Source organism: Garra rufa, chromosome 2 (assembly GCF_049309525.1).
Source record: "Garra rufa chromosome 2, GarRuf1.0, whole genome shotgun sequence".
Lineage (NCBI taxonomy): Eukaryota > Metazoa > Chordata > Actinopteri > Cypriniformes > Cyprinidae > Garra > Garra rufa.
The window spans coordinates 7,293,383-7,318,464 of NC_133362.1; the positions used below are offsets into that span (position 1 = coordinate 7,293,383).

A 25,082-nucleotide genomic window follows, 5' to 3' on the forward strand; every position below is an offset into this window, starting at 1 on the left:
AAGCCTGTGCAATGATGTAGTTTCGACATCTATCGACTGAACAGGGTTTTCTCGACTTGTTTCCGTGTTGTTGTTGCTCAACAATGGAATGGACACGATGTTGTCTGGGTTTGACAAAAGGAGGGTGGGACGTGGTTGGTGTTCGGATTGGTGACTGAAGGCAGTGACTGAGTAAATCAGACGTCACATCTTTGCGGAAGTCACAGCGGCTCGTGAAAATGAACAGCTACTTTATGCAGGCTGTGTGCATTTTACTGTAGATTGACTGTTTTGAAACTCATATGGTAGTTACATAGCCCCTAGACCTTAGTTATGAAAAAAGCCAGGAAATTTCGATTTTGACAATATGGGAGCTTTAAAGGATTAGTCCACTATAAATAAAAATTTCCTGATAATTTACTCACCCCCATGTCATCCATGATGTTCATGTCTTTCTTTCTTAAGTCGCAAAGAAACTAGTTTTTTTTTTAGGAAAACATTCCAGGATTTTTCTCCATATCCTGGACTTTTCAATGGTGCTCAATGGATCGAAAATGCAGTTTCAATGCAGCTTCAAAGGGCTCTTAACAATCCCAGCCGAGGAATAAGGGTATTATCTAGCGAAACGATACGTTTTTTTCTTAGAAAAATTTATATTTATACACTTTCTAACCATAAATGCTTGTCTTGTCTAGCTCTGCGCATGCATACTCTGTGTAATCCGGTTAAAGACAGTTAGGGCATGTCAAAAAACTCCCATCTTATTTTCTCCTCAAACTTCAAAATCAGTTTTTCTGTAAAGGGTGTTTGATCTTCTTTGCATGTTCACTTTGTAAACACTGGGTCAGTACTTCTGCTACGATGTAGGACAATTTTGAAGTTGGAAGAGAAAATGAGATGGGAGTTTTTCGACATACCCTAACTGTGTTGAACCGGATCATGCAAAGCTAGACAATACGAGCATTCAAGGTAAAAAATAAAAATACATATATATTTATATATAAATTGTATTTTTTTAGTAGAGCCCTTTGAAGCTGCACTAAAACTGCATTTTTAACCTTCAATCCATTGAGCACCATTGAAGTCCACTATATGGAGAAAAATCCTGGAATGTTTTCCTCAAAAACTTAAATTCTTTGCAACTGAAGAAAGACATGAACATCTTGGATGACATGGGGGTGAGTAAATGATCAGAAAAAAAATTATTTTAGAAGTGAAGTAATCCTTTAGAATATGTATTTAACAAATTTCGCAACACTTCTTGAAAACGCTAGACACAAGCTCTGACAACATTGGGATTCTAAGAATTTTCAGCTGATTTCTAAATTAAAACAGACAGTGCAGTTTTGTGAGTGAAAGAGAGAAGCAGAAGAGATGATTTTGTATCTCAATGATTAATGTTCGGTAAAGTCAATTTTGTCACTACACAAAACACAAATGGCAAATCCAAATGACCCAGTGCAAAAATCCACCCTCCTTTGTTACTTTTGCTATGTCTGACAAACAATGCCGCTCTTACACTACACATGTTCTCACGCAGTGAAAAATACATTGCGGACTAAAGAGGAAACGGACAACATGCCGACAGACAAGACAGTGCAAGTTACTTCTAGTGTGAAACAAGGTCTCAGCTTACAAATGTAATTTTTTTTTTAATTCAAACAACAAATACTCTTTTGAGGCTCTTATGTGTCAGATCAATGAATTGCCTTATTAGATCAATCATCACCTGAACCGATCATCTTTTCTTCTTTACTTAAAGCACGAGAAAAAACATGAATGAACATCAGAACGTATTTTCCTTCAACCACGAAAGAAGTCAATACACAAAATCATTTAAGTTTAAGTCCACCGAAGTTAATCTACTCTCCTGTCTGATTTGTTTGTTGGATAGAATGGCAGATTCAGCATTATGATTGGTAAGATCGCCTGTCAATCAAGCTCTTGCAAAGGGTCAAATACTAACCTTGTTTGAATGTGTTCCGTGTTTAATAGTGACATCATATCCTTGCAAGATTCCGTTTAGCTTGTCAGGGGGCGGAGCTTCCCATCGGATCATCAGCATGGTATTGTTCACGTGAACAGTCAAGTTTTGGGGAGCTTCTGTTGGAACTGTAAAATTTAGACAGAAATTTGATTTGACAGAAAAGTACAAAATTACATACTGTTATATACTATTATATTATATGTGACAGTGGACCACAAAACCAGTCATAAAATAGAGATTTAAACATCATTCAAAGCTGAATAAATAGGCTTTCCACTGATCTATGGTTTGTTAGGACAAGACAATATTTGGCCAAGATACAACTATTTGAAAATCTGGAATCTGAGGGTGTAAAAAAAAAAAATCTAAATATTGAGAAAATTGCCTTTAAAGTTGTCCAAATTAAGTTCTTAGTAATGCATATTATTAATCAAAAATTACGTTTGATATATTTACATTAAGAAATGTACAAAATATCTTCATAGACCATGATCTTTACTTAATATCCTAATGATTTTTGGCATAAACGAAAAACCTATAATTTTGACCCATACACTGTATTTTTGGCTATTGCTACAAATATACCCATGCTGCTTAGGACAAAAAGACTTGAGCAGCAAAAAATTACTTTACATAATTATTTTATCTAAGAAGACTTTTTCTTGTCTAGACTTAAACAATTTGAGGGCATATAAGGACCTTCATAAAATAAAATAAAAATTCAAAATGTACGGTAATAATGGTTCAGAAGCAAATATCCAAAAGAAAAAAGCCATTAAGAACATTTTAAAACACTTATGTTAATTGAAATAAAGCTGAAATAAAAAAATATAAATATTAGATGAAAAACTAAAACAAAATAAATAAAAATAATTTTAAAAACTTGAAGCACTAAACTAAACAAACTGGAAACAAATACAAACTAAAATTAAATTAGAACTACACTATGACATAAAGCCCAATGCTTATCAGTGACTAAAAATATTCTACACTGTTCTTTTAGGAATACAGAGGAAATCCTTCATGGACACACCCCATAGGAAAAGCATTTCTAACTACCAGGTCACTCCCATTCCCACTTGGCATTTGGAAACTCTTGGATATAAAAGACATAATTATACAGGAATTAAACAGGAATTCTATTCTAGTTTCTCTAATAAGCAAAACTACTTCTCTTATCGACTCTAATGCACTTAACTTCACTTTTCATTTCAAGTGTGCAGAGCTAACCAAAATATTACATAAGTGATCTTTTTTAACACTGATAATTGGAAATGTTTGTTAAGCAGCAAATCAGCAATTTAGAATGATTTCTGAAGGATCATGTGACACTGAAGACTGGAGTAATGATGCTGAAAATTCCAGCTTGCATTAAAGGAATAAATTACATTTAAAAAAATATTCAAATAGAAAACAGCCATTTTAAATAGTACAAATATTCCTGTGTTTTACTGTATCCTTTAAAAAAAATGAATGCATCCTTGGTGAGTATATGAAATGCATTTCAAAACACTGAATGGTAGTTTTATTTACAAAAGTGCAGGAAGTTGCTCCAGAAATGTGAACAGACTCACCGCCCTCTGTGGTATTGCTCTGGACCCAGGCGCTGGGTGGTGATGGTCCAATCTCATTGGCGCAGGACACGCTCATGTTATACCAGGTCATGGCCTTGAGGTTGCTGATTTCATACTGGAACGGAGGCACATGTGTGGAGTGTACAGCAGTGGGACTCCCCGGCTCACGGCCAAGCTCTCGCACCTGGAAAAGATGATGGAGATCATTTATAATTTGTTACAAAATGATTTTAAAAGTGTTTCTTCTAGTTTGAAAAATGTGGTTACATTACCAAGTGGCGGATGTTAAAATGCGTGTGTAATCTTATACTGAAGGAGAAACCATTTCCTTAAAGGGGTCCTATTATGCTTTTTCACTTTTTGAATTTTAACCAGTGTGTGGTGTGTATGTTTGGTCATAAAAAACATCTACAAAGTTAAAAATCTATTTAGTTTTTTTAAAAACCCTTTTCATAAACTACAACGAATGGCTCCTTTGAACTACAGCGTTTGTTTTCCGGATGCTATGATGCAACAATGCAGTCCATTAGAATATCATTCAAATAAATCCTGCCAACAGAAATTCGAATGGTTGATGGGTGGGGAGGGACATGGTGGGGGATTCGCCTAACTTTAGCGATGTAGCATGGACAGCCGCTTCTGGGATGCTTCAGTGAGCTGCAGGGCATCTCGTATAAACGCAAGCATTGACTAAAGTGTCCGCAAACTGCTCCGGTAGCCGTGCTGGAGCCGCGCCGCTGACGTGTGCAGTATAGAGGGTCAAAACACATGTGGAGCCAAGCATTAAAGGATTAGTTCACTTTCATAACAACAATGCACAGATAATGTACTCAGCGCCTTGTCATCCAAGATGTTCACGTCTTTCTTTTTCCTCAGTCGTAAAGAAATTGTTTTTTTGAGGAAAACATTTCAGGATTTCTCTCTTTATATTGGATATGGATGGCACCCCGAAGTTTGAACTTCCGAAATGCAGTTTAAATGCAGCTTCAAAAGGCTCTAAACTATCCCAGTCGAGGAGGAAGGGTCTTATCTAGCGAAACGATTGGTTATTTTCGAAACAAATTGACAATTTCTATACTTTTTAACCTCAAATGCTCGTCTTGTCTCATCTCTGCGCAGCGCATGCGAAATCTGTGTGATTCAGGTAAATACAGTTAGGGTACGTCTAAAAACTCCCATCTCGTTTTCTTCCCTAACTTCAAAATCACCTTAGATCGCTGCAAAAGTACCAACATAGTGTTTACAAAGTGAACATACAAAGAAACTCAAACTCCCTTTACAAAAAAAGGTAAAAACAGCATTATAGGATGATTTTGACATTGCAGACATAAATGAGATGGGAGTTTTTAGACATGCCCTAACTGCATTGACCCAGATTATATTGACTACACATGAGCTGTGCAGAGACGAGACAAGACGAGCATTTGAGGTTAAAAAGTATATAAATTGTCAATTTGTTTAGAAAATAACCGATCGTTTCTCTAGATAAGACCCTTCCTCCTCGGCTGGGATTGTTAAGAGCATTTTGAAGCTGCATTTAAACTGCATTTCGGAAGTTCAAACTTCGGGGCGCCATCAATATCCATTATAAAGAGAGAAATCCTCAAATGTTTTCCTCAAAAAAAAAAAAACACAATTTCTTTACGACTGAGGAAAGAAAGACATGAACATCTTGGATGACAAGGGGGTAAGTACATTATCTGTACATTGTTGTTATGAAAGTGAACTAATCCTAAACCCTAAACTAGAGTGACGATCATCGGTGGCCGCGTCAGAGCCATGCCGTAGAAGTGTGCAGTGTGTGGTAAGAGATTTATTCTTTATACAGTGTCAGTGTTTCCCACACATAGACGAATCTGTGGCGGTGCGCCACAGATGAAATTCCGACCGCCACAGATTCAACACAGACAAAAAAAAAAAAAAAAAAATATCAATACCGACCGTCACATATTGCATTTCGTTATTCTTTTGTACGCTATTTAAAACACGCAGTGAATTCGTTCAACTGCATTTCCTTTCCCTTCTCTCTCTTCATCTCTCTGTCACTCACGCGTCTCTCCCTCAAACACACACACACACACACACACACACACACACACACACACACACACCCTCCCCTCCGTGCACACCACATCTGTCTGGATCATCTGTGGAGAGAAGACGGCTGGCAAAAGGTTGGTATCTCGTGAACACTTTTAACACACAATCACAGATTAAAAAGTGCTATAAAATATTTTATATTCTGAATACAATAGTTTCAGTGTGTTGATGTTACTGTAAGTCCCGACCCTTAGCAAAAGCGATTGCGCCTTCTTTAGAAAGTTAACTAGTCGCAAGTTTGCGGTAAAATGTAGGCTAGCCTAGTTGGATCCTAGTAGCCTTTAGAATCTTTATTTAGGAAGCCCCGCAAAATAAGGTGCCCTAACAAAATTTGCAGACTGTGCAGCAAGTAGGCTGTTGTATATGGTGCTAAATTAATGTAATAAAGTTCTGTGTAACCAATTATTAACAGTTTTTTTTTTAATTATTAACCTTTAGGAATTAGGAAATCCCTTTAGGGGATCCAATCGTATCCCTATCCAATCGTTCTTTTCATCTGCAAACCCCCACCCCCCTTGGACAAACATCTAACCCCCCCATCACCCGGGCTGACCACCACACATTGCCTTCAAACCTGTGGGAAACACTGAGTGTAGATGACTTCACTAGCCTTATGCTGAAGCTGGTTTCAGGCATGTAAATAATTAAATAAATTAACGTAATAATGACAATATCGGCGATCTCACAGGCTGATGATAGGACCAACACTACAGTAGCGTATTATTTACTCACCCTCCATGCATCTTAGGTGTATATATGACTTCCTTCTTTCAGACGAACGCAATTGGAGTTATAATTAAAAATAATCCTGGCACTCCCAAGCTTAAGAATGGCATAGACTGAACGGCATAGGCAAGTGCTTTTCTCCATCAGTCCAAAACAAGTCGATCCATAATAAAAAGGTGCCTCACATGGCTCCGGAGGGGTCAGTAAAAGCCTCCTTTAGTGATCTGATGTGTTTTTGTACGAAAAATATCCATATTTATACAAAAATATTCATTTAAAATATCCAAAACATTAGAATCACTTTAATCTAGCTTGCACAGTTGTACACTGAACTTGCTGCTTTGGGAAGGGGCGTGGCAGGACCGAAATGCCGTCTAAGCTTTTCGCCAATTGCAATGTAGTGGGACTGCTAACCAATCACAACACATTTTGTTTTTTGGAAGGCGAACCTTCATCAAACCCAGAACTAATTGAGCCATTTGTGCCAGCCTGGAGAGAAAGCTACTGTAATAATGTAAATTATGTAAAAAAAAAATTAAAAAATGCGTTTTTCGAACCACCAAGCATGAGAGCGTGTTCTAGTGCCCACCCAAAACAAAAAAAAAAGACTTTGGAAAGGAGCATAATAGGACCCCTTTAAAGGTAAATGCTTGGAGTTTAGAACTTGCTTAGGAGCACCAAACAACAAGAAATCATCTTGAACGGAACTGAACACTATGTTCCTCAGAGGTTTCCTTTACAATGCAGTGACCTTGTACGATAGTGCTCATTATTTTGTATTTCTTACTGTGATGTAGCATGTGCTGAGAGGAGAGAAGCCATCACGTTCTGGCGTCCAGGTTATGAGGAGTTTGTTGGCCTCACGTTTTACTACTGAGACCTTTGATACTTTGTCAGGAAGCACTGGAAAAAAAAAACATTAATCAAGGATTCAAAACTACTTTAGGGTTAAGAAAAATATGTGACCCGTGCTGGCAAAATGAGTCTGAATGTGGACAGTCTAATTTTGAGCTACAGGCAAAAGAAGTGAAAAATCAATTTGTCGAATTTTAGTTTTTCCAGAAAAATGAGTTCATTAAGCCCTCTTCTAGTGAACCCAATGCTTCAAATAGTAATTAAACATCTAAAATTATATTTGTACGCTTTTTGAGAGGAGTACACTTCTGGACAACTGCTGCAGCTTCTCATCGCAAGTTGGGGGTCTTTTGTTGCAAAGCGCAGCATTTGTGTCCAAACCAATGGAATATGATTTTCAAAGCCATGCTAATGAAAACAAAACAATTGCGCTGACTGACATTTGCAAAACGCGTGCATAAGACGCGCCTCTCCGAGAGCATGCAATCTACCTATAAAGTACATTGAGAAATATGTCTTGGTGAGATTCACACTAAAATCAGTTATGTTTTAGTAATTAATAGTAATTATTATTAATAAAAGAATTGGAGGAAAATATGCAAAGTTGCTTGGTGATTTTTTTGTTGCTTGGGAATCTGCAGAAAACTCTTTAAAAAAACTTTTTTTCTCAAAAACAGCTCTGATGACTTTATCACCTTCAAACGGCTGTATATTTTGAAGGTATTTTAATGGAGAATGTGAAAAACTTGACTATTAATAATTTTAAATTTATTGAAAATGTGCTCATTCAGACTGATTTTTCCAGCATGGGTCACATATTCCTGGCCATTGCTATTATTATTATTAATAAAGCTATTTAAAAAATTTGGTTTACTGAAATTAAGCAGAAATAAAAATAGAAATACTAGATAAAGAACTTAATTGCATTGGCAAGCTGAAGCACTAAAATGACAAAAACTATGATGAAAATAAATATAAATTAAAGCTAAATTACCAAATAAAATAAGACCTTAAACATAATGTGGCATATAAAATTATATAATGTAATATATAATAAAAATACGGCTTTTCTCATATTGGCTTTACCTTTGATATTGACGTGAGCTTCTCTCGATACTGTGAGGCCTTTCTCATTGTGAGCTTCACAGCTGTACTGAGTGGGTTCATCAACACCTGCACAGAACAAAAAATAAAACATTTATCTCTCTCACTCATTTTTTTTTTTTTGAGATGCTGAAGAATTCATCTGACTTGTTTGGCTGGCCAAACAGGTGACTTTCTAGCTCAACCGCTGGCGTTAAATTTGGGGAGGAAACAATCCGTTTGTCTGAACAATAAAAAAATGGATCCTGTTTGGGAAGAATCAGTGGTGCTTGCTAACTATTATTATTGTTACAGACAGTTTCAAGTACAATACACTATTGTTCAAAAGTTTAGAGGTGTTTAGTTTAAGTTAAGTGTTATTTTTACTTAAACTTTAACTTTATTATTTTAATGAACCTATAGTCAGCAAGGAAGCATTAAATTCATCATAACCGATCAATTATAATTTGTAATGTTACAAAAAGATTTTTTATTTCAAATAAATTCAGTTTTTTTTTTACCTTGCTATTCATCAAAGATTTCTGAAAAAAAAAAGCATCACCGTTTTCTAGGGATGTAACGGTGTTATATATCATGATATTTAGGGAGGCGCTGAAATTAAAATTCTTGGCCGAAGCCGAACAAAATTAAACACTGGGCCGAAGGCCGATTACCAAAAACCCCCCACCACCATGTATTTTGCCAATTGTTTTCACCATTGCATAAATAAAATAACCAATATTAGATTTTTTAAAGTTTTGTCTTGCTTTTCAAAGAAAAAATCTATTACAAAACAACAATTTAAAAATATTTATTTACAATTTAACAATATTTACACTGAAATTTTTTTACATTCTAGTAGACATTATAACCTACCATAAAAGCACAATTTAACTTAAAATTAATAAGTTAGTAAAATAATATTCTTTGGCCATTTAGCTTGTGATCCGGTGTTTTCCACTCCTCAGTGAATGAATGCAGTGAACTCATTTAATGCATGTCCTCTGAGTTTGCCGCACCTTTGGGAATGCAATGGCCACCAGTTATGCTTTATTTTCACGGCAGATGATTACAACATTTCACTTAATTTGTAGTGAGACTCAAATTGTAGTTTTGTAAGCCTGTTTTCACTGAAGCTGGAGGTTGGCATCAAACTAAAAGCTCTACTGCCGTTTCTACCAAAATAAAAGTTTAAAGTGCAGTATGAATTGCTGACAGCTTGCGGTTTAAATGGGTACCGTTACTGCAGTCCATATTCAAAATATCTCTTTTAAGTGTAGAAATAAGAAGTATTGTAATTTTCCTACTATAGTGTAAAAATAACATACATTTTAATAACAATTTACAGTGCAATTGTTTTACAATTTATTGCTATTCCTGCCCTAGGAATAACAGTAATATTAAATTGTTATTATTATTATTATTATTATATTATAATTTGGCTTCCTAAAACACCAGTGTGAATGTAATTTAGACTGAGAGAGTATTTTACAAATAAAAAGGGGGTTAAGTCCCCTTTAAAGTTTAGGTACAAGTCAATTCCCTGACTTTTTTCTGACTAAAACATTTTTCTGTTAGAAATGTGGGTTAAAGCTCTTAATTTTGAACTCTCAATCCACATTAGATAGACGAATTTAACTTTGAAATGCACATTTTTTCTTCAAGTGTATATGTCTTTTTTAAAACATTGCAATAAAAAGATATTATCGTATCATAATATTTTGATATTACTAAATCCCTAGTGTTTCCACAAAAAAATGAAGCAACACAATGTTTCTTGAGCAGCAAATCAGCATATTACAATGATTTATGAAGGACCACGTGACGCTGAGGACTGAAGTAATGATGCTAAAAATTCAGCTTTGCATCACAGAAATAAATTACATTTTAAAATATATTGAAAGAGAAAACATTCATTTAAATTGTAAAAATATTACTGTTTTTACTGTATATTTGTACAAATAAATGCAGCCTTGGTGAGCAGAAGAGACCACACAAACACACCAGGAAACTGATCTGGAAACCATCCAGATCCAATTCATCTTGGCTGTGAGTCTTTCACAATTAACTGTAAATATATTTGGGACCACTAATGGTGGTTAAAACCAAATTAATAGAGTCTTGATAATCAGCGCCACAGGCTTTGCATCAGTCGTGGAGGTCGAGCACATGCGGGACGGCGTAACTTTCACCGCCAGCGTGTCGCACAGTATGAGTCTTTCAGTGCCACTCCACGCCAACACTCCAGTCCCACTCTGACACAAGCCCAGCCATAATATCCCTTTTGTGCGAGTGCATTGCAGAGCCTCTGCCACAAAGGACACATTGCTTCCTCCAATGGAGCTGACAGGAAACTACTTGTTTGGTTGTTGACATGTTTCTTAGTATCAAACGTGTCTTTCACCGACTGTCAGTGGGACAGACCGTACCTCCATTTCAAGCGACTGAACTATGCTAATGAAACGGCGTCTGGAAAAAGATGCAAATTTGAATAATAGACGCCAGCTTTCAATGTAGGAATGATTATGGGTTCAGTCTGGAGATGGAAAAGCGAGGTTTCTTGAATGTAAACTTTCCTAAATCAAACCTAATTTGTTGAAACCACCTCACCGGGATGTTTTCAATTCATTATTCTTGAGGTAGACCTCCCTTTAGAAGACAAGAAGACTTTTGCTGACTTTTAACCCAGAGAAGATTTAGTTAAAAAGCAATGTGCAAAACAACTTCCAAATATATTTTAAATAAACCACCCATTTAAACTAATTAATCGGAAAGAGTTTCCAGAACTGTGTGTCATTAGCCAAAGCCTGGATCCGAAGCCTTGCAAGGTTAAATTCATATTTTTAGCTTTTGTTTACCAGAAAAATGACTGATATAAATGGAATCTCTGCAAGCTCCTTTTCATAAATCAAACTGACTAAATTTAGCAAGTTTATAAAAAAGCTTCAAAAAGAAGCATGCAAACAGGCTGGACAGATTGTATGGGTCTGTATGGGTGCCAGAAAGTGAACCCTACATTTCTGGTGGCCTGTAATTATTGGGTTTGGAGAACAGCCATGCTAGCAGGCCCTGCATAAGCATCCAACAGAATCTGAGATTTCTCTGGTATAGTGTCTACTGTAACGCTAACAAATTATGTTTTTTAAGAGTGTACCATGGCAACTCTAACATTTAAGGTATCCTTGTTTACCAAGTAAATAGTAAGGTTTAAACTGCCAAAAACATCTCAGCAGCTAGAGGTGCATGATAAATCAAAACTTAATGAAATAACTATCAGTTGAGCATTTTATACTGTGTACTTTTATATGCATTTGCAGAGCCGCTTGGGCTGCAGTAAATGCTGCTCTGCACAAACTCGTATCTACATCTGCTTTAAATTTGGGTTGCTTACAGTATAACGTGCATTTGAAAATGAAACATGCACCATCCATCTTGCTTAATTTGCAATGAAATGGGCTCATAAACCGGCTGTAGTCAACAAGAAAAAAAGCTTTGTGTGTTCTATTCAGTTGTTTGCTAAATGTTTTAATATGAAGAAATGAGATGAGCAATAAACTTTAGGAATGTTGTTTTACAGTTGTAATGTAGAATGAAAATGTTAAAAATAATAATAATAATAATTCTAAAAATATATTTTTTAAATGCACAATTTTTAGTGAAACATTAAAATCATAATATTTTTTATTAATTGAATTTTTTAATTAATTAATTTTACTCTTAATATTAATAAAATGACAAACCTTTGTGCAAATTGTTTATTCATTCTTTTTTATTATTATTATTATTATTATTATAAATTTTATTAATTACATTATTATTATATTTATTATAAATGTATTATCAATAATTAACAATTAATAAAATGACAAAATTGACAAATTGACAAAAATCAAACAAAAAAGCTGTTTTTTAAAACTGCATTTTAAATACAATTTAATAAACTTTAGAATTGCAATTATACTGTTGTACTGTAATTATTTTTCTTAAATACAATGTTTTAATGAAAATATTATAACAGCAATATTTCTTGTTTAATATTTTATTTCTTATCAGAATTATTTATGCATTAAAATAGTAATATTTCACATATGTTTAATTTTTTTTCTTCTTTTTCTTCTTATTAATTAAAATTACAAAATTGTAATGATAATAATAATAAAAAAACATTTAAATCACATTCAACATTTTATCAGAAAAAAAATATAAATAAGAACAACCTAGAAACAATAAAAAATATCTTAACAACGCTCTAACAACCACTAGAGCAATATTGTAGCAACTGCTTAGTAACCACCCAGAATCCAACAGCAACACCCTATCAACAATCCAGCCATATTTTATTTATTTCAGTTTTTGAATAGGCAGGGAACAGTTTGGAACCTGAAATGTTGCATAGTTAACTAGTTATTGGAAATGAGTGATGCACCTTTTATATTTTATATTCAGCTTTGAGTCTTCCATCTAACACAACTGTAGCCAGTATAAAATAAAATATGCTCTAAAAAATGATTAAGCACATTCGCAGTGGCAGTGGTTTCAACTGCTTCACCAAACTCAGCATTTTATGTGCACATTTTGAAACATGAGCGGTAATTACAGGCCAGTCCTCACATGGGAAACGGTCATATCCAGCTCTAACTAGTTTTCTCTTGATGGAAACACACATCACAGCATCCAGAGAGAGAAAGAAAGTGTTTGTGTGTGCATTACGTAATGCAGCCATTGTAAGCCCGACAGGACAGTGAGCCCAAGGTCAACTTGGAAAATCAGAGGCTTTCTGTATTCACATTGTTCGAAACAATTCCAGTAAGAAACAACACTTTTCAAGGAGAAGTGAGGCGGAATGTGGTTTAAACACAATCTCGGAGAGCCTTTTTGTGTCTTACATACACCAGAGGTGAAACATGCACTTATTTCACTCAGAAATGAACAAATCTGATCTGATCTTCAAACTGAATTGATTTTATTAAGTGAATTGAAGCTGTCAGATTCAGAGCCAGATAAAAGCCATTTTAAACTTTGTTTGGCCCTCTGGATGTACATTTTCAGATCTAGATATAGAACAGTGGTGGATCCAAAATTATTTCAGCTAAATTACATAGTTTTTACATTTTTTATTACATATTTTACCAGTTATGAAACTGTAGCAACGTATTTTCGAAATGTTTCCATTCACCTATTTGTATGCAATAAAAAATGCTGCATGGAAACGCCACGATGTGCAGAAATTCTAAAAGTGAGCATTAAAAATGTGTGCGCTCAATAGAGGAGGATAAATTTCAATCCAATAAGAAACAGTGCATAAACTATGATGGATAAATACATACATACACTTCCTTGATATGCGTCAAAAAAAGTCATGTGACTTTGAGTGATGGGACGGCATAACTGGACTAACCAACGGACAGATCTCATTGCACAGCATCTGTTTTGGTCAATGTGAAATGCCAGAGGCAAAGACTGTCATCACAGTGGTTCAGTATGATTTCTTCCTTGAACCATCTTACAAGACTACATTCCCAAACAGCAGGCATCAACTTCAGATAGCAAGATAACATGACCGCGTTTGTGTTTTTCGTCTGGACGCTTCGAGGCACAAGTAATTTACTACATTTGAATAAAAAAAGTGGCTTCTCCAACTGCAGCAAATGACCCTTTTCTTAGTGATATTTTGCACCAGTTCATCAGGAAGTTAGGATTTTGTTCTCTTCATCTTGCTGGATGGAAACAGTGCATTACTCACAAATGATTTATACAATATTCCAATTTGGCACATAAGTCAACTTTGCAAGTTTAGATGGAAACTTTCATTATTTATCACTGGATTTGAATAACAGGCATCTTAAATCTGTGAAACTGCACCACAGAAAAACATGAAGAAATAGCACGATTTTTTCCCACAAATTCACATTTAAGAGCATAAAACTTCACATAGGCTTCAACACATGTAGATCTTGATAAAGCCAATTGTGTACCCTGATTCTGGAACCTAGCAACCATCTAGCAATGCAACAGTAATCAATCAACACCACAACCATCTAGAAACACTAACAAATTAACAAATCCTTAGCAACCATTTAAAACACCACAACAAACACCTAACAACACTCTTTATAACTCCTTAGCAATAATTTACAACACCAAAGCAACCACCAAACAACATTTTAACAACTCCTTAGCAACCATTCAGAATACCACAATAACGGCCTAGCAACACTTAACAACTCCTTAGCGACCACTCAAAATGCCACAGCAACCACCTTGCAACATTCTAACAACTCCTAAGGTACCACTCAGAACATCACAGCAACACTGACAACTCCTTAGCAACCATCTACAACCATTCAACACCACAATAATCACCAACCAACATTCTAAAAATTTCTTAGCAACTATTCTAAAACATTCTAAAAACTCTATAGGTACCACTCAGAACATCACAGCAACCAAATGGCAACACTGACAACTCCTTAGAAACCATTTACAACACCACAGCAACCACCAACCAACATTTTAACAACTCCTTAGCAACCATTCAAAATACCACAACAAACACCTAGCAAAACTCTTAACAACTACTTAGCAACCACTTAAAACAACAAAGCAACCACTCAAAACCACAACCACCAACCAATGTTCAAACAACTCCTTAGCAACCATTCAGAACACCACAAACACCTAGCAACACTCTTAACAACTTCTTAGCAACCACTCAACACCACAGCAACCACCAAGCATTCTAACGACTCCTTAGCAACCACTCAGAACACCACAACAACCACCTAGCAACACTCTTAACAACTTCTTAGCAACCATTTAGAACACAAAAAGCAACCACCAAGCAACATTCTAACAACCACTTGGAACACCACAATCAACACCCAGCAACACTAACAGCTTCTTAGCAACCACCAACCACACTCTAACAACTCCTTAGCAACCATCCAGAACACCATAACCACCAACCAACATTCTAACTCCTTAACAACCTTGATGAACTCCACAGCAACAACAAACTGACACAGCTCCTTGGAAAACAACATTCTAACAACTCCTAAGCAACCATTCAGAACACCACAACATCCACCTAGCAACACTAACAGCTTCTTAGCAACCACCATCCAACATTCTAACAACTCATAGCAACCATTCAGAACACCACAACATCCACCTAGCAACACTAACAGCTTCTTAGCAACCACCATCCAACATTCTAACAACTCACAGCAACCATTCAGAACACCACAGCATTCACCTAGCGACACTATGGTGCGTTCACATCGGACGCGACTTGCGCGTAGTTGAACGCTTGAACATTTGAGTTTACTCGCGCCATTCGCGCAGTAAAATTTGCGTCATTCGCGCGTGACATTTTCTTCACAACAGACACGAATTCGCATCATGGGAGGGGCTTCTGCCACTCGTCAGCGGGAAAGTAGTTGTAAAATAGGTGAATGAGCTCAATTTGCCAGCTTTAGCTTGCTTGTAGTCTCAATATGTATGTATATGTAGGTCAAATTGAGTAAAGAGCGTTTTTTAAAACTTACCAGATTGTCCGACCTCTTCACTCACTTTCTTCCTACCAAGATCCTTTTTATTCCTGTTTCTACAAAAGTCCAAAGATGTATCGTACAGCTCCGAGTAACCACAGACAGCAACGGTGATTTTGTCCTCCATTGTTGTTTTGGATTACTGCCTCCGTCACTACTAGAGCAAGCTCCTGATTGGTTAATGCGGCGCGGATTTTCGTCAAAGTTCAGATTTTTGAACTCGCGCGAATGGCGCAGCAATCGCTTGAAACGCTCAATGCGCGCCGCCTCATTCGCGCGTTTCGCGCCGCAGGATGGCTATTCACGTCTTTGCATTGACTTAACATGTAAATCACTCGCGCTTGCCGCTTCATTCGCATCCGGTGTGAACGACCATAAACAGCTTCTTAGGGGCCGTTCACATGTCGCGCCTAAAAACGCATGGAAAACGCTAGGCGCGCCGCTTTCTTCCTTATCAACAAAGCGCTCGGGCGCTTGCGCTCCGGAAGCGTCTGCCGTTTCTAAGCAACCATCAGCTGCGCTCTAGCTCCAAGCCTATGCGTCTCCATGCATTGTTTCTTCTATTAGCGTCAAAATAATGGGGGCTTGACAAATCATAAAGTTCAGGAAATCCCTGGACCACAATGATGAGCTGCTCCTCCATGTTTCTACAGAGGTTTCAATGTAACGGAAAAACGTGAGGAAGCTGGTTGGTTGGTTCATGTCACATGACCTGCGGTGCGCTTGCGACATTCTGAAAAGTTGAGATGTTTTTATCTCGATGCGGCACGGACGCGCCTGGAAAAAAACAAACGCGTCGCACTGCGTGCGCGTCGCAACCGCGTCGCTTCCAATATGCGCGCGCAAGCCGCGCGTCTACATTTGAAATAACGAACTTGAGCGCGCAAAAGACGCTACATGTGAACGGCCCCTTAGCAATCACTCAACACCACCAGTGTTGCCAGATCGGCCCACGATTTCCAGCCCAAAAGCTCACCAAAACCCGCCCACTTCAACAAAAACCAGCCCAAATTTTAACTGCCAAAATAATGAGAATTTTATTGCCATGTCAAGGTTGATAAGGACCATTTTTATCTCTTTAAAAAAAGAATAATGACAAAATAAAATAAAGATAAATCAATTTCACAGGAATATTGATCAAAACAGTCCGAAAATATGCGTAAAATGTCTTCTTTTCAAAGTGGAAATTAACCGATGACTTTAACCCTTGGAAAAACACATGCATCATTTTCAATGTCCACAGTAAAAATATGCTAATTTCTGTGCAAAAAGTGCACAATAAAGTGATGAGAAACAAATGTAAATGTAGCTGCCAAATTTTGTTTACCCGCCCAATGCGTTATTCTCCGGTCCAAGCCGATCAAAAGAAGCCCAATTCATGCACACACCCACGTTTTCTTATTTCAGTTACAATTATATTTAGAAGTCTTCTATTCATCTCTCACCACGTGTAATCCACTTAGACTTTTTATCGTGTAACTTATATTTAGGCCACTTTGCCATCACAATTACTTAAAATGAATAAATGAATAAGCAGCATATTCAAAATCTTGCCCGTTATAGGGCCAAAACCCCGTCACTCACAAGACATCACATCTCACTAATGTTAAAGACGTAAATTGATTGACAGGTCTCTGTTAAACTAAACCAGTAAGGGTTGCGTTAAGCAAAAATGAGTTGATGACTGCACTACACATTATATTACTGTGATACTTTGAGCTCGAAGGTATTAAAATAACAGTGACTAATGATAAAAGCGAAGAAAAAAACAGCTGATTGGGCGGCTTTTATTTTTTTAAAGCAGCCCAAATTTTGTCTACCCGCCCAATGCGTTATTCTCCGGTCCAAGCCGATCAAAAGAAGCCTAATTGGGCGGAAACCCGCCCAATCTGGCAACACTGAACACCACAGCAACTACCTAGTAACACTAACAACTCCTTAGCAACCACTCAGAACACTCTAGCAGCCAACCAAAATACAAGTGCAACAGTATATGACCATTTAGGTATTGTACACTAGAAAAAAAAAAAAAGTATTTTCACACTATTTAAACTATTTTAAAGAAACGGCAAATAATATATTGAATTAAAATTTAAATTTTGAAGTAGAATTATTTCATTTTTGTTTTCTTCAAAAAATAATTTACAGGGTAGTTTAGTTCTTCAGAAAACTATCTACAGTGCTTTAAAAAGTTCAAAAGCACTTCACTTTTAGTTTCTTTAAAAGATCATCGATATTCAGAAACAAAAGGCTGATCTGAGGAACCTCTAATGTAACATCAAGAACTTTTTTAATCTTCAAAGGTCCACAAACAACAATATATACAACTAAAATGGTTCCTGATGAGATTATTATTGTTGTTTTTGTACACAGTGCTGCAAAGAACCATTAGAAAGCCTTTATTTTGAAGAGCTCTTGGCTCCAGCCAACTGAAGTTTGATCTGTCCGTCCTTTACGAGGCTCTGCAGGGATGCCGGGGCCCCTGAATGAGGCTTTTGTGTGTGTAATATCAGCACCGGTTGAGTAAACTTTAACCATAAAACTCCTGCTTTCACAATAACTTTATGCCTGTTGCCAAGAAACCGATTACCATACCTTGGAGATTAACCACAAAAAAAACATTCAAGCATTTGCTGAAACTGTGAGTGGTCACTGCTACCATACTAGGGGATTCTGGGTAATAGCCAGGGCATTGTTATGTGGTTGTTAGGTGGACTAGACAAAACAGGAGAGTAAATGGGTGTTTTAAAATAATAATAAAATTGATTTGAAAAATAACAAGCCATCTCTCTTTAACAATACATACATTTTAAGGTAACATATTTAATAAGTTAAATATCACAATAAAACAGAAGTTGCAAGAGATGGAATTGCACGGAAAAAGTCCAGCATATGTTTTTGTCAACTGTACAATCAAATAAAATAGGCTAGTTGCCGAGGTAACTTTTCATACTAAAAAAAAAACTAAAACTAAAACTAAAAAAAAAAAAAAAAAAAAAAAAAAATTAAATAAAAAAAGGAAAAAGAAATATATAGACTTATTTAAAAAAAAAAAAACATTAAACTTATTTGAAACAATCACTAAAATTTAAGATCAAATTTTAAAGATAAATATGCAAAATATAAAACGTATTATTAAAATTAAACTTAAAAATAGTTAAATGAAAATTGAATTTAATGAAAACAGAAATAAGTTTAGGATGAAGTACTAAATTATTAAAATTAAAACTGAATTAATGAAAAAAAATGCAAAATCTAAATATTACTGAAAAAATTAAATTTAGTTAAATAAAAATAAGAAAAGTTGCACTGACAAATGGCTACAATTAAGTTTAAAATAAAATAAAATTCTAATTTTCATACTAACATAATTAAAACTAAATAAACAAAAAATACTAAAATAAAATAAAAATATATATACAGACATTAAAAAAATGTTTTACATATTTAAACTTATTGGACAATTACTAAAAAATATAAATATATATACATTTTAATATATAAAAATGTAAACTTTAACCACAAGCATGAATTAACTGTTTTTAATAAGACTGATAACATGCATTTATGACATAGATAAGGTGAATTTCCCTTTCATCAATCAAATGACTATCAAAACATAAAAAGATTTAATTATACCTCTTGATATGATCAAAAAAAAAAAAAAAGGAAATTATCAACAGTTTAAAGCACTGCAGTCATGTGGGCCTCATTGTAATCAGTGCAATCTGACTGCTCAATTATCAGAGTAAACTCTTGTCATCTGTAAAAGATTTTATCCCACTGTCCTAACAGTAAGCACACAGAAGTGACTTTGAAGATAGTATCTCTCTCTCAAAGTTTAGCTCTATATACAAGCTTCAACATGGCTGACTAATCAGAATTAAGTTGCATTTGCGATGTGGAAATGTTTCCAAGTCCATAGAATTGCAATCCACCAATAAATGTACAAACCAGCTCAGTTACGTTTCACAATATCTGTTATCTGCACATTTTCCATAACTGCAGAAAACAAAATGTGCCGGATGATCTCAGCCGGGGGACTGCGAGGGAATACATGACCCCGCTTGGAATGTGAAACAGATTACTGTCCAGCAAATTGGAAATTATAATCACTTTAGAGGGAGAGGTAATAAAAATAGATTTAAGGGGGTTTATGACATCATCTGTTTGGAAAGTAAATGCATAAGAGAGAAGCAGAGTTTAGATTCTTGCTGCTAAATATATATATAGCCTATATAAAAAAATGCAAAATATAACAATTACTGAAATAATTTTAAGTTGAAGTACTAAAATTACTAAAATTAAAAATGAATTAAGGATAAAAAATTTTTAAAAAAATGCACCATATAAATATCACTGAAAAAAACTGAAACAATTAAGTGAAATAAGTTAAAAGACTAAACTTATTCAAATTAAAACTGAATTAAAGAAACACAAATATATATATAAAAAAACTAAAACTTATATGAAATAAAAATATATGCAAAATCTTAATATTACAAAAAAAGGCTTAAAATAGTTAAATGAAAATAAAAAATGTTGCACTGACAGCTAACTGAAATAAATTTAGGTTGAATTACTAAAATTAAAACTGAATAAAAAATAAATAAAAATATAAAACAAAAATAAACTAAAAAAGAAAAAAAATGCACAATCTAAATATTTTACTGAATTTTTTAAACTTAAAATAGTTGCACTGACAACTAATTGAAATAATTTTAAGTTGAAGTACTAAAATAAAAATGAAATAAAGATAAACTAAAAAAAATTACACAAAAAATGCAAAATTAAATATTTTACTGAAATTTTTTTAAACTTAAAATAGTTAAATGACAATTAGGAATGTTGCACTGACAACTAACTGAAATAAGTTTAAGTACTAAAATGACTACAATTAAAACTAAATTAAAGATAAATCTAAATATATCAAGAAAAATTCAACTTAAAATAGTTAAATGAAAATTAGAAAGGTGCACTTACAACTAACTGAAAGACGTTAAGTACTAAAATGACTCAAATTAAATCAGAATTAAAGATAAACAATATTTTAACAGTTAAATAGGTTGCACTGACAACTAACTGAAATAAGTTGAAGTACTCAATTACTACAATTAAAATGAATTAAAGATAAACTAAAATATTTAAAAAACAAAACAAAAATTTAACTGAAAAAATTAAACTTAAAATAGTAACTGAAAGTCAGAAATGTTGCATTAACTGAAATTAGGTTAAGTAGTAAAATTATTAAATTTAAACTAAAACTGAATTAAAGATAAACAAAAAATCAAAAATAAATATTATTGAAAAATATTACTGGAAAAAAAAAAGAAACTTAATAAACTTAATAGAGTTAAATGAAAATTAGAAATGTTGCACTGGCAAACAACTGAAATAAGTTTAAGTACTAAAATTAAAGATAAACAAAAATATAAAAAAGAAAAATAACTGCAAAATCTAAATATAACAGAAAATGTAAATGAAAATTAGACTTAAATAAATGAATAGACTAAAAGAGAATAAAAAGTAAAATATAAATAATTATTAAATAAACTTAAAATAGTTAAAAAGGTTACACTGACAACTAACTGAAATAAGTTTAAGTTTACGTACTCAATTACTACAATTAAAACTGAATTAAAGATAAACAAAAATATAAAAAACAAAACTAAAAAAAATGCAAAATAGAAATATTGCTAAAAAATATTAAACTTAAAATAGTAACTGAAAGTCAGAAATGTTAAAGTACTGAAATAAGTTAAAGTACTAAAATGACTAAAATTAAAACTGAATTAAAGATTTTAAAAATATGTATATAAAACAATGCAAAATCTAAATATTGCTGAAAAAAATTAAACTTATTTCAGTTATTTGTCAGTGAATTTTTAATTTTCATTTAACTCTTTTAAGTACTAAAATTAAAACAGAATTAATGATAAACAAAATTATAAAAAAGAAAAATAACTGTCTGCAAATTCTAAATATAACAGTAAAAATGAAACAAAATAGTTAAATGAAAATTAGTCTAAAATGAATGAATAGACTAAAAGAGAAAACTATATGTAAAATATAAAAAATAATTAATAAAATAAACTTAAAATAGTTAAAAAGGTTGCACTGACAACTGAATTAAAACTGAATTAAAGATAAACAAAAATATATACACTAAAAAATGCAAAATAGAAATATTACTGAAAAAAGTGAAACTTAAAATAGTACCTGAAAGTTAGAAATGTTGCACTGACAACTGAACTAATTTTAACTGCTAAAATTACTGAAAACTGAAAGAAAAATAGAGCTAAAAATAAATGTCAAAAATATATTATTATTATAAAATAATAAAAAAAATTAATAATTTACCAAAATCTTTAAACGTAACATAAAATTGGAATGAAAATTGTATTATAACAAGATTACAACAGTACATAAATAAAATAAAAATGGTCAAAATCAATCATTATTTTATATGGCCCGTACAATTTATTAACACTTAAATATGCTATAAATCCTTTTAAAAATAATAAGACATCCTATTTGAATGACTTTATGTCCACAAAACATGCTAGTCTTCACTCAACACTTGAAGCGTAATCAAAGTTTGATTTTTATTGTTTGCTGTTGACCGACTAAAGTTCTGCCAACCAATGTTTTCCTGCAATAAGGATGTCCTGATTTACCAGAGGAACAGTGCATCATGTTTTTTTGTCATCTGTAACACAGTGTACTGAAGGGTCATTAAGTGTCAACAAGCACTTGGGAAAGTACAACCTTGTGGTAAAACTTCCAATTCTCTAAAAATGATCATGTGGACAACAAATCTATTACCGTAATGTAAAAAAAAAATCTTCCATTTGGCTCTACTTGCATGACAATAAATGCTTTCTGATATCCGAGATTTTTTTCAGGGATTTCAGTTTAAAGACTTTAGATTCTCTGCTATATCAACAACAAGATGTTAAGAAAGAACAGCACTGAGGACTATATCAATGTTCATACCTTCAATGGTGATGTTGCTGGAAGACTCATTGCGTTCTGCAAATCTCTTGCCTTTGTGAAGCCACTTAATGGTCACAGGGTTGGGAGGCCCGACCGCCTCACAGGTCAACGTGAAGGGAGTTTTTCTCGTGATGTTCACGTCACTCGGCTGTATAGTGAAGGTCGGCAGGCCTGGATTTGAGTAAAATGAGTCAAAATATCAAATGTCTAAAATGCACAAGACAAAGTTTTAGTCACAGAGTTGAATGTTTCCTTACCTTCCACCTCTAGAATGATGGGATTTGACTCAATGATCTTGTTACTGACACTAAGCCTGCAGTGATATTCTCCAGCATCTGCTCTCTGGACACTTTTAATGCTGAAAGATGATGTCAAAGAAAATAAGTCAAGAGCATTTCTGACAATATTTACAAAACAAAACGTCCTTGAAAATTGTAATAAAGATCTTTGGAGTCTCAAAAAACATTTGAGATGGCCAATGGCTGATATAGTGCAGATATAATATACACAGACTGATCCAATAATGCATTGGCAAATGAGACATGCATAACATTGCTGAAATTTAAACACTTCAATCTGACATTTAGACATTTAAGTGTGATCATTTTTCCAGAGGCTTACAAGCAAAGCATCCTCAAAAAGAAAGCACAAACAAAACCACAAGCAACTTGTCATAGGAGAAAAGAAAAGAAAAAAGAAAACTGAGATGCATTTCAAGATTTAAATATTAGATAATTTATCTACATCGTATTTATTTAAAATACTATAAAAGTTTTAAAGTAGAAGTTCACTTCCGGCACAAAAATGTACAGATTTACTGTCCCCCTTGTCATCCAAGATATTCATGTCCTTCTTTCTTCAGTCGCAAAGAAATTAAGTTTTTTGAGGAATACATTCCAGGACTTTTCTCCATGAAGTGGACTTCAATGGGGATCAATAGATTGAAAGTTAAAAATGCCATTTCAGTGCAGCTTTAAAGAGCTCTAAACGATCCTAGCCGAGAAATAAGGGTCTTATCTATCGAAATGATTGGTCATTTGCTTTTAAAAATTAATGTTTATACACTTTTTAACCACAAATGCTCATCTTTTCTAGCTCTGCAATGCATACTCAGGTTTAGGACAGGGTATGTCGAAAAACAAATTTTTATTCTCCAACTTCAAAATACCTTTTTTGTAAATGGTGTTTATTTTGTAAACACTGAGTCATTAAAAAGAGTATAAAAGTATTTAATTTGTACATTTAAAAAAAAAAAACTGATCGTTTTGCTAGATAAGACCCTTATTCCTCAGTTGGGATCATGTATAGACCTTTGAAGCTGCACTGATTTTTAACCTTCAATCTGTTAAGCACATTTAAAGTCCTCTACATGGAAAAAAAATCCTGGAATGTATTACTTAAACTTAATTCCTTTGTGACTAAAGGCATGGGGGTGAGTAAATTAGCAAGAAATGTTTATTCTGAAAGTGGTGTAATCCTTAAAGTGTGATAATTTGCATCTTCTAAACAAAGCAAAAAAATGAACAAAAGCACAAGCAACTTGTCATAGGAGCATAAAAAAGAAAACTGATTAATTTTGAGATTTAAAAATTAAATAACCATTTAATTTACATTATATTTATTTAAATTACTATAAAAATTGTATAAATAATATTTTTATTAAACAAAATAAAATGTTACATTAGCAAAAACAAAATTAAAAAAACATGGAAACTGTAATATTACTGAACCGCATAAGAAAAAAAAAGGAAAATTGAGATTTAACTAATAATATTGACGCATTTCGTCATCCGCCTGGAGTGACTTCCGTGTACAACTAGTTGACGCAAGCTAGATTAAAGTGATTATGACATTAAAATATGGATATTTTTCATACAAAAACAAATAAGAGTCGCTACAGGAGCCGTGTGAGACACGTTTTTTATGGATGGATGCACTTTGGACTTGATGGACTTTTTGACTGATGAAGAGAAACACCAATAAATTTGGAAAAAATTGGTGCTAAGGCTTCAGATTTCAGATTGCTGGTTCACATTTTGGTAGCCTATCCAAGACTCGATATGCAAATGCCCCTTATGATCCAATGACAGGGACGCACATTTTGAAAGACAAGACAGTTAACTTAACCTAAAGGATGTATTTTAAATGTCCGGTAGTCCTCAAATAACATTCTAGTCTCGCCTCGTCTTGTTAACGAAGACGCTGCATAAACAGATGTGTCAAGTAATAAGG

The 25,082-nt window shown here is 34.0% G+C and overlaps 1 protein-coding gene across 1 annotated transcript in view; it reads right to left on the reverse strand.

The window, feature by feature from the left end:
• mertka (c-mer proto-oncogene tyrosine kinase a) overlaps positions 1 to 25,082 on the reverse strand; it is a 57,585-nt gene that overhangs the window by 27,698 nt on the left and 4,805 nt on the right. The window contains exons 3-8 of the mRNA XM_073834822.1: positions 23,108 to 23,208; positions 22,851 to 23,021; positions 8,308 to 8,394; positions 7,154 to 7,269; positions 3,541 to 3,724; positions 1,946 to 2,091 (exon numbers count right to left, since the gene is read on the reverse strand). Coding sequence (XP_073690923.1) covers positions 1,946 to 2,091; positions 3,541 to 3,724; positions 7,154 to 7,269; positions 8,308 to 8,394; positions 22,851 to 23,021; positions 23,108 to 23,208 — 805 coding nt within the window. The remainder of the gene's footprint in view (positions 1 to 1,945; positions 2,092 to 3,540; positions 3,725 to 7,153; positions 7,270 to 8,307; positions 8,395 to 22,850; positions 23,022 to 23,107; positions 23,209 to 25,082) is intronic.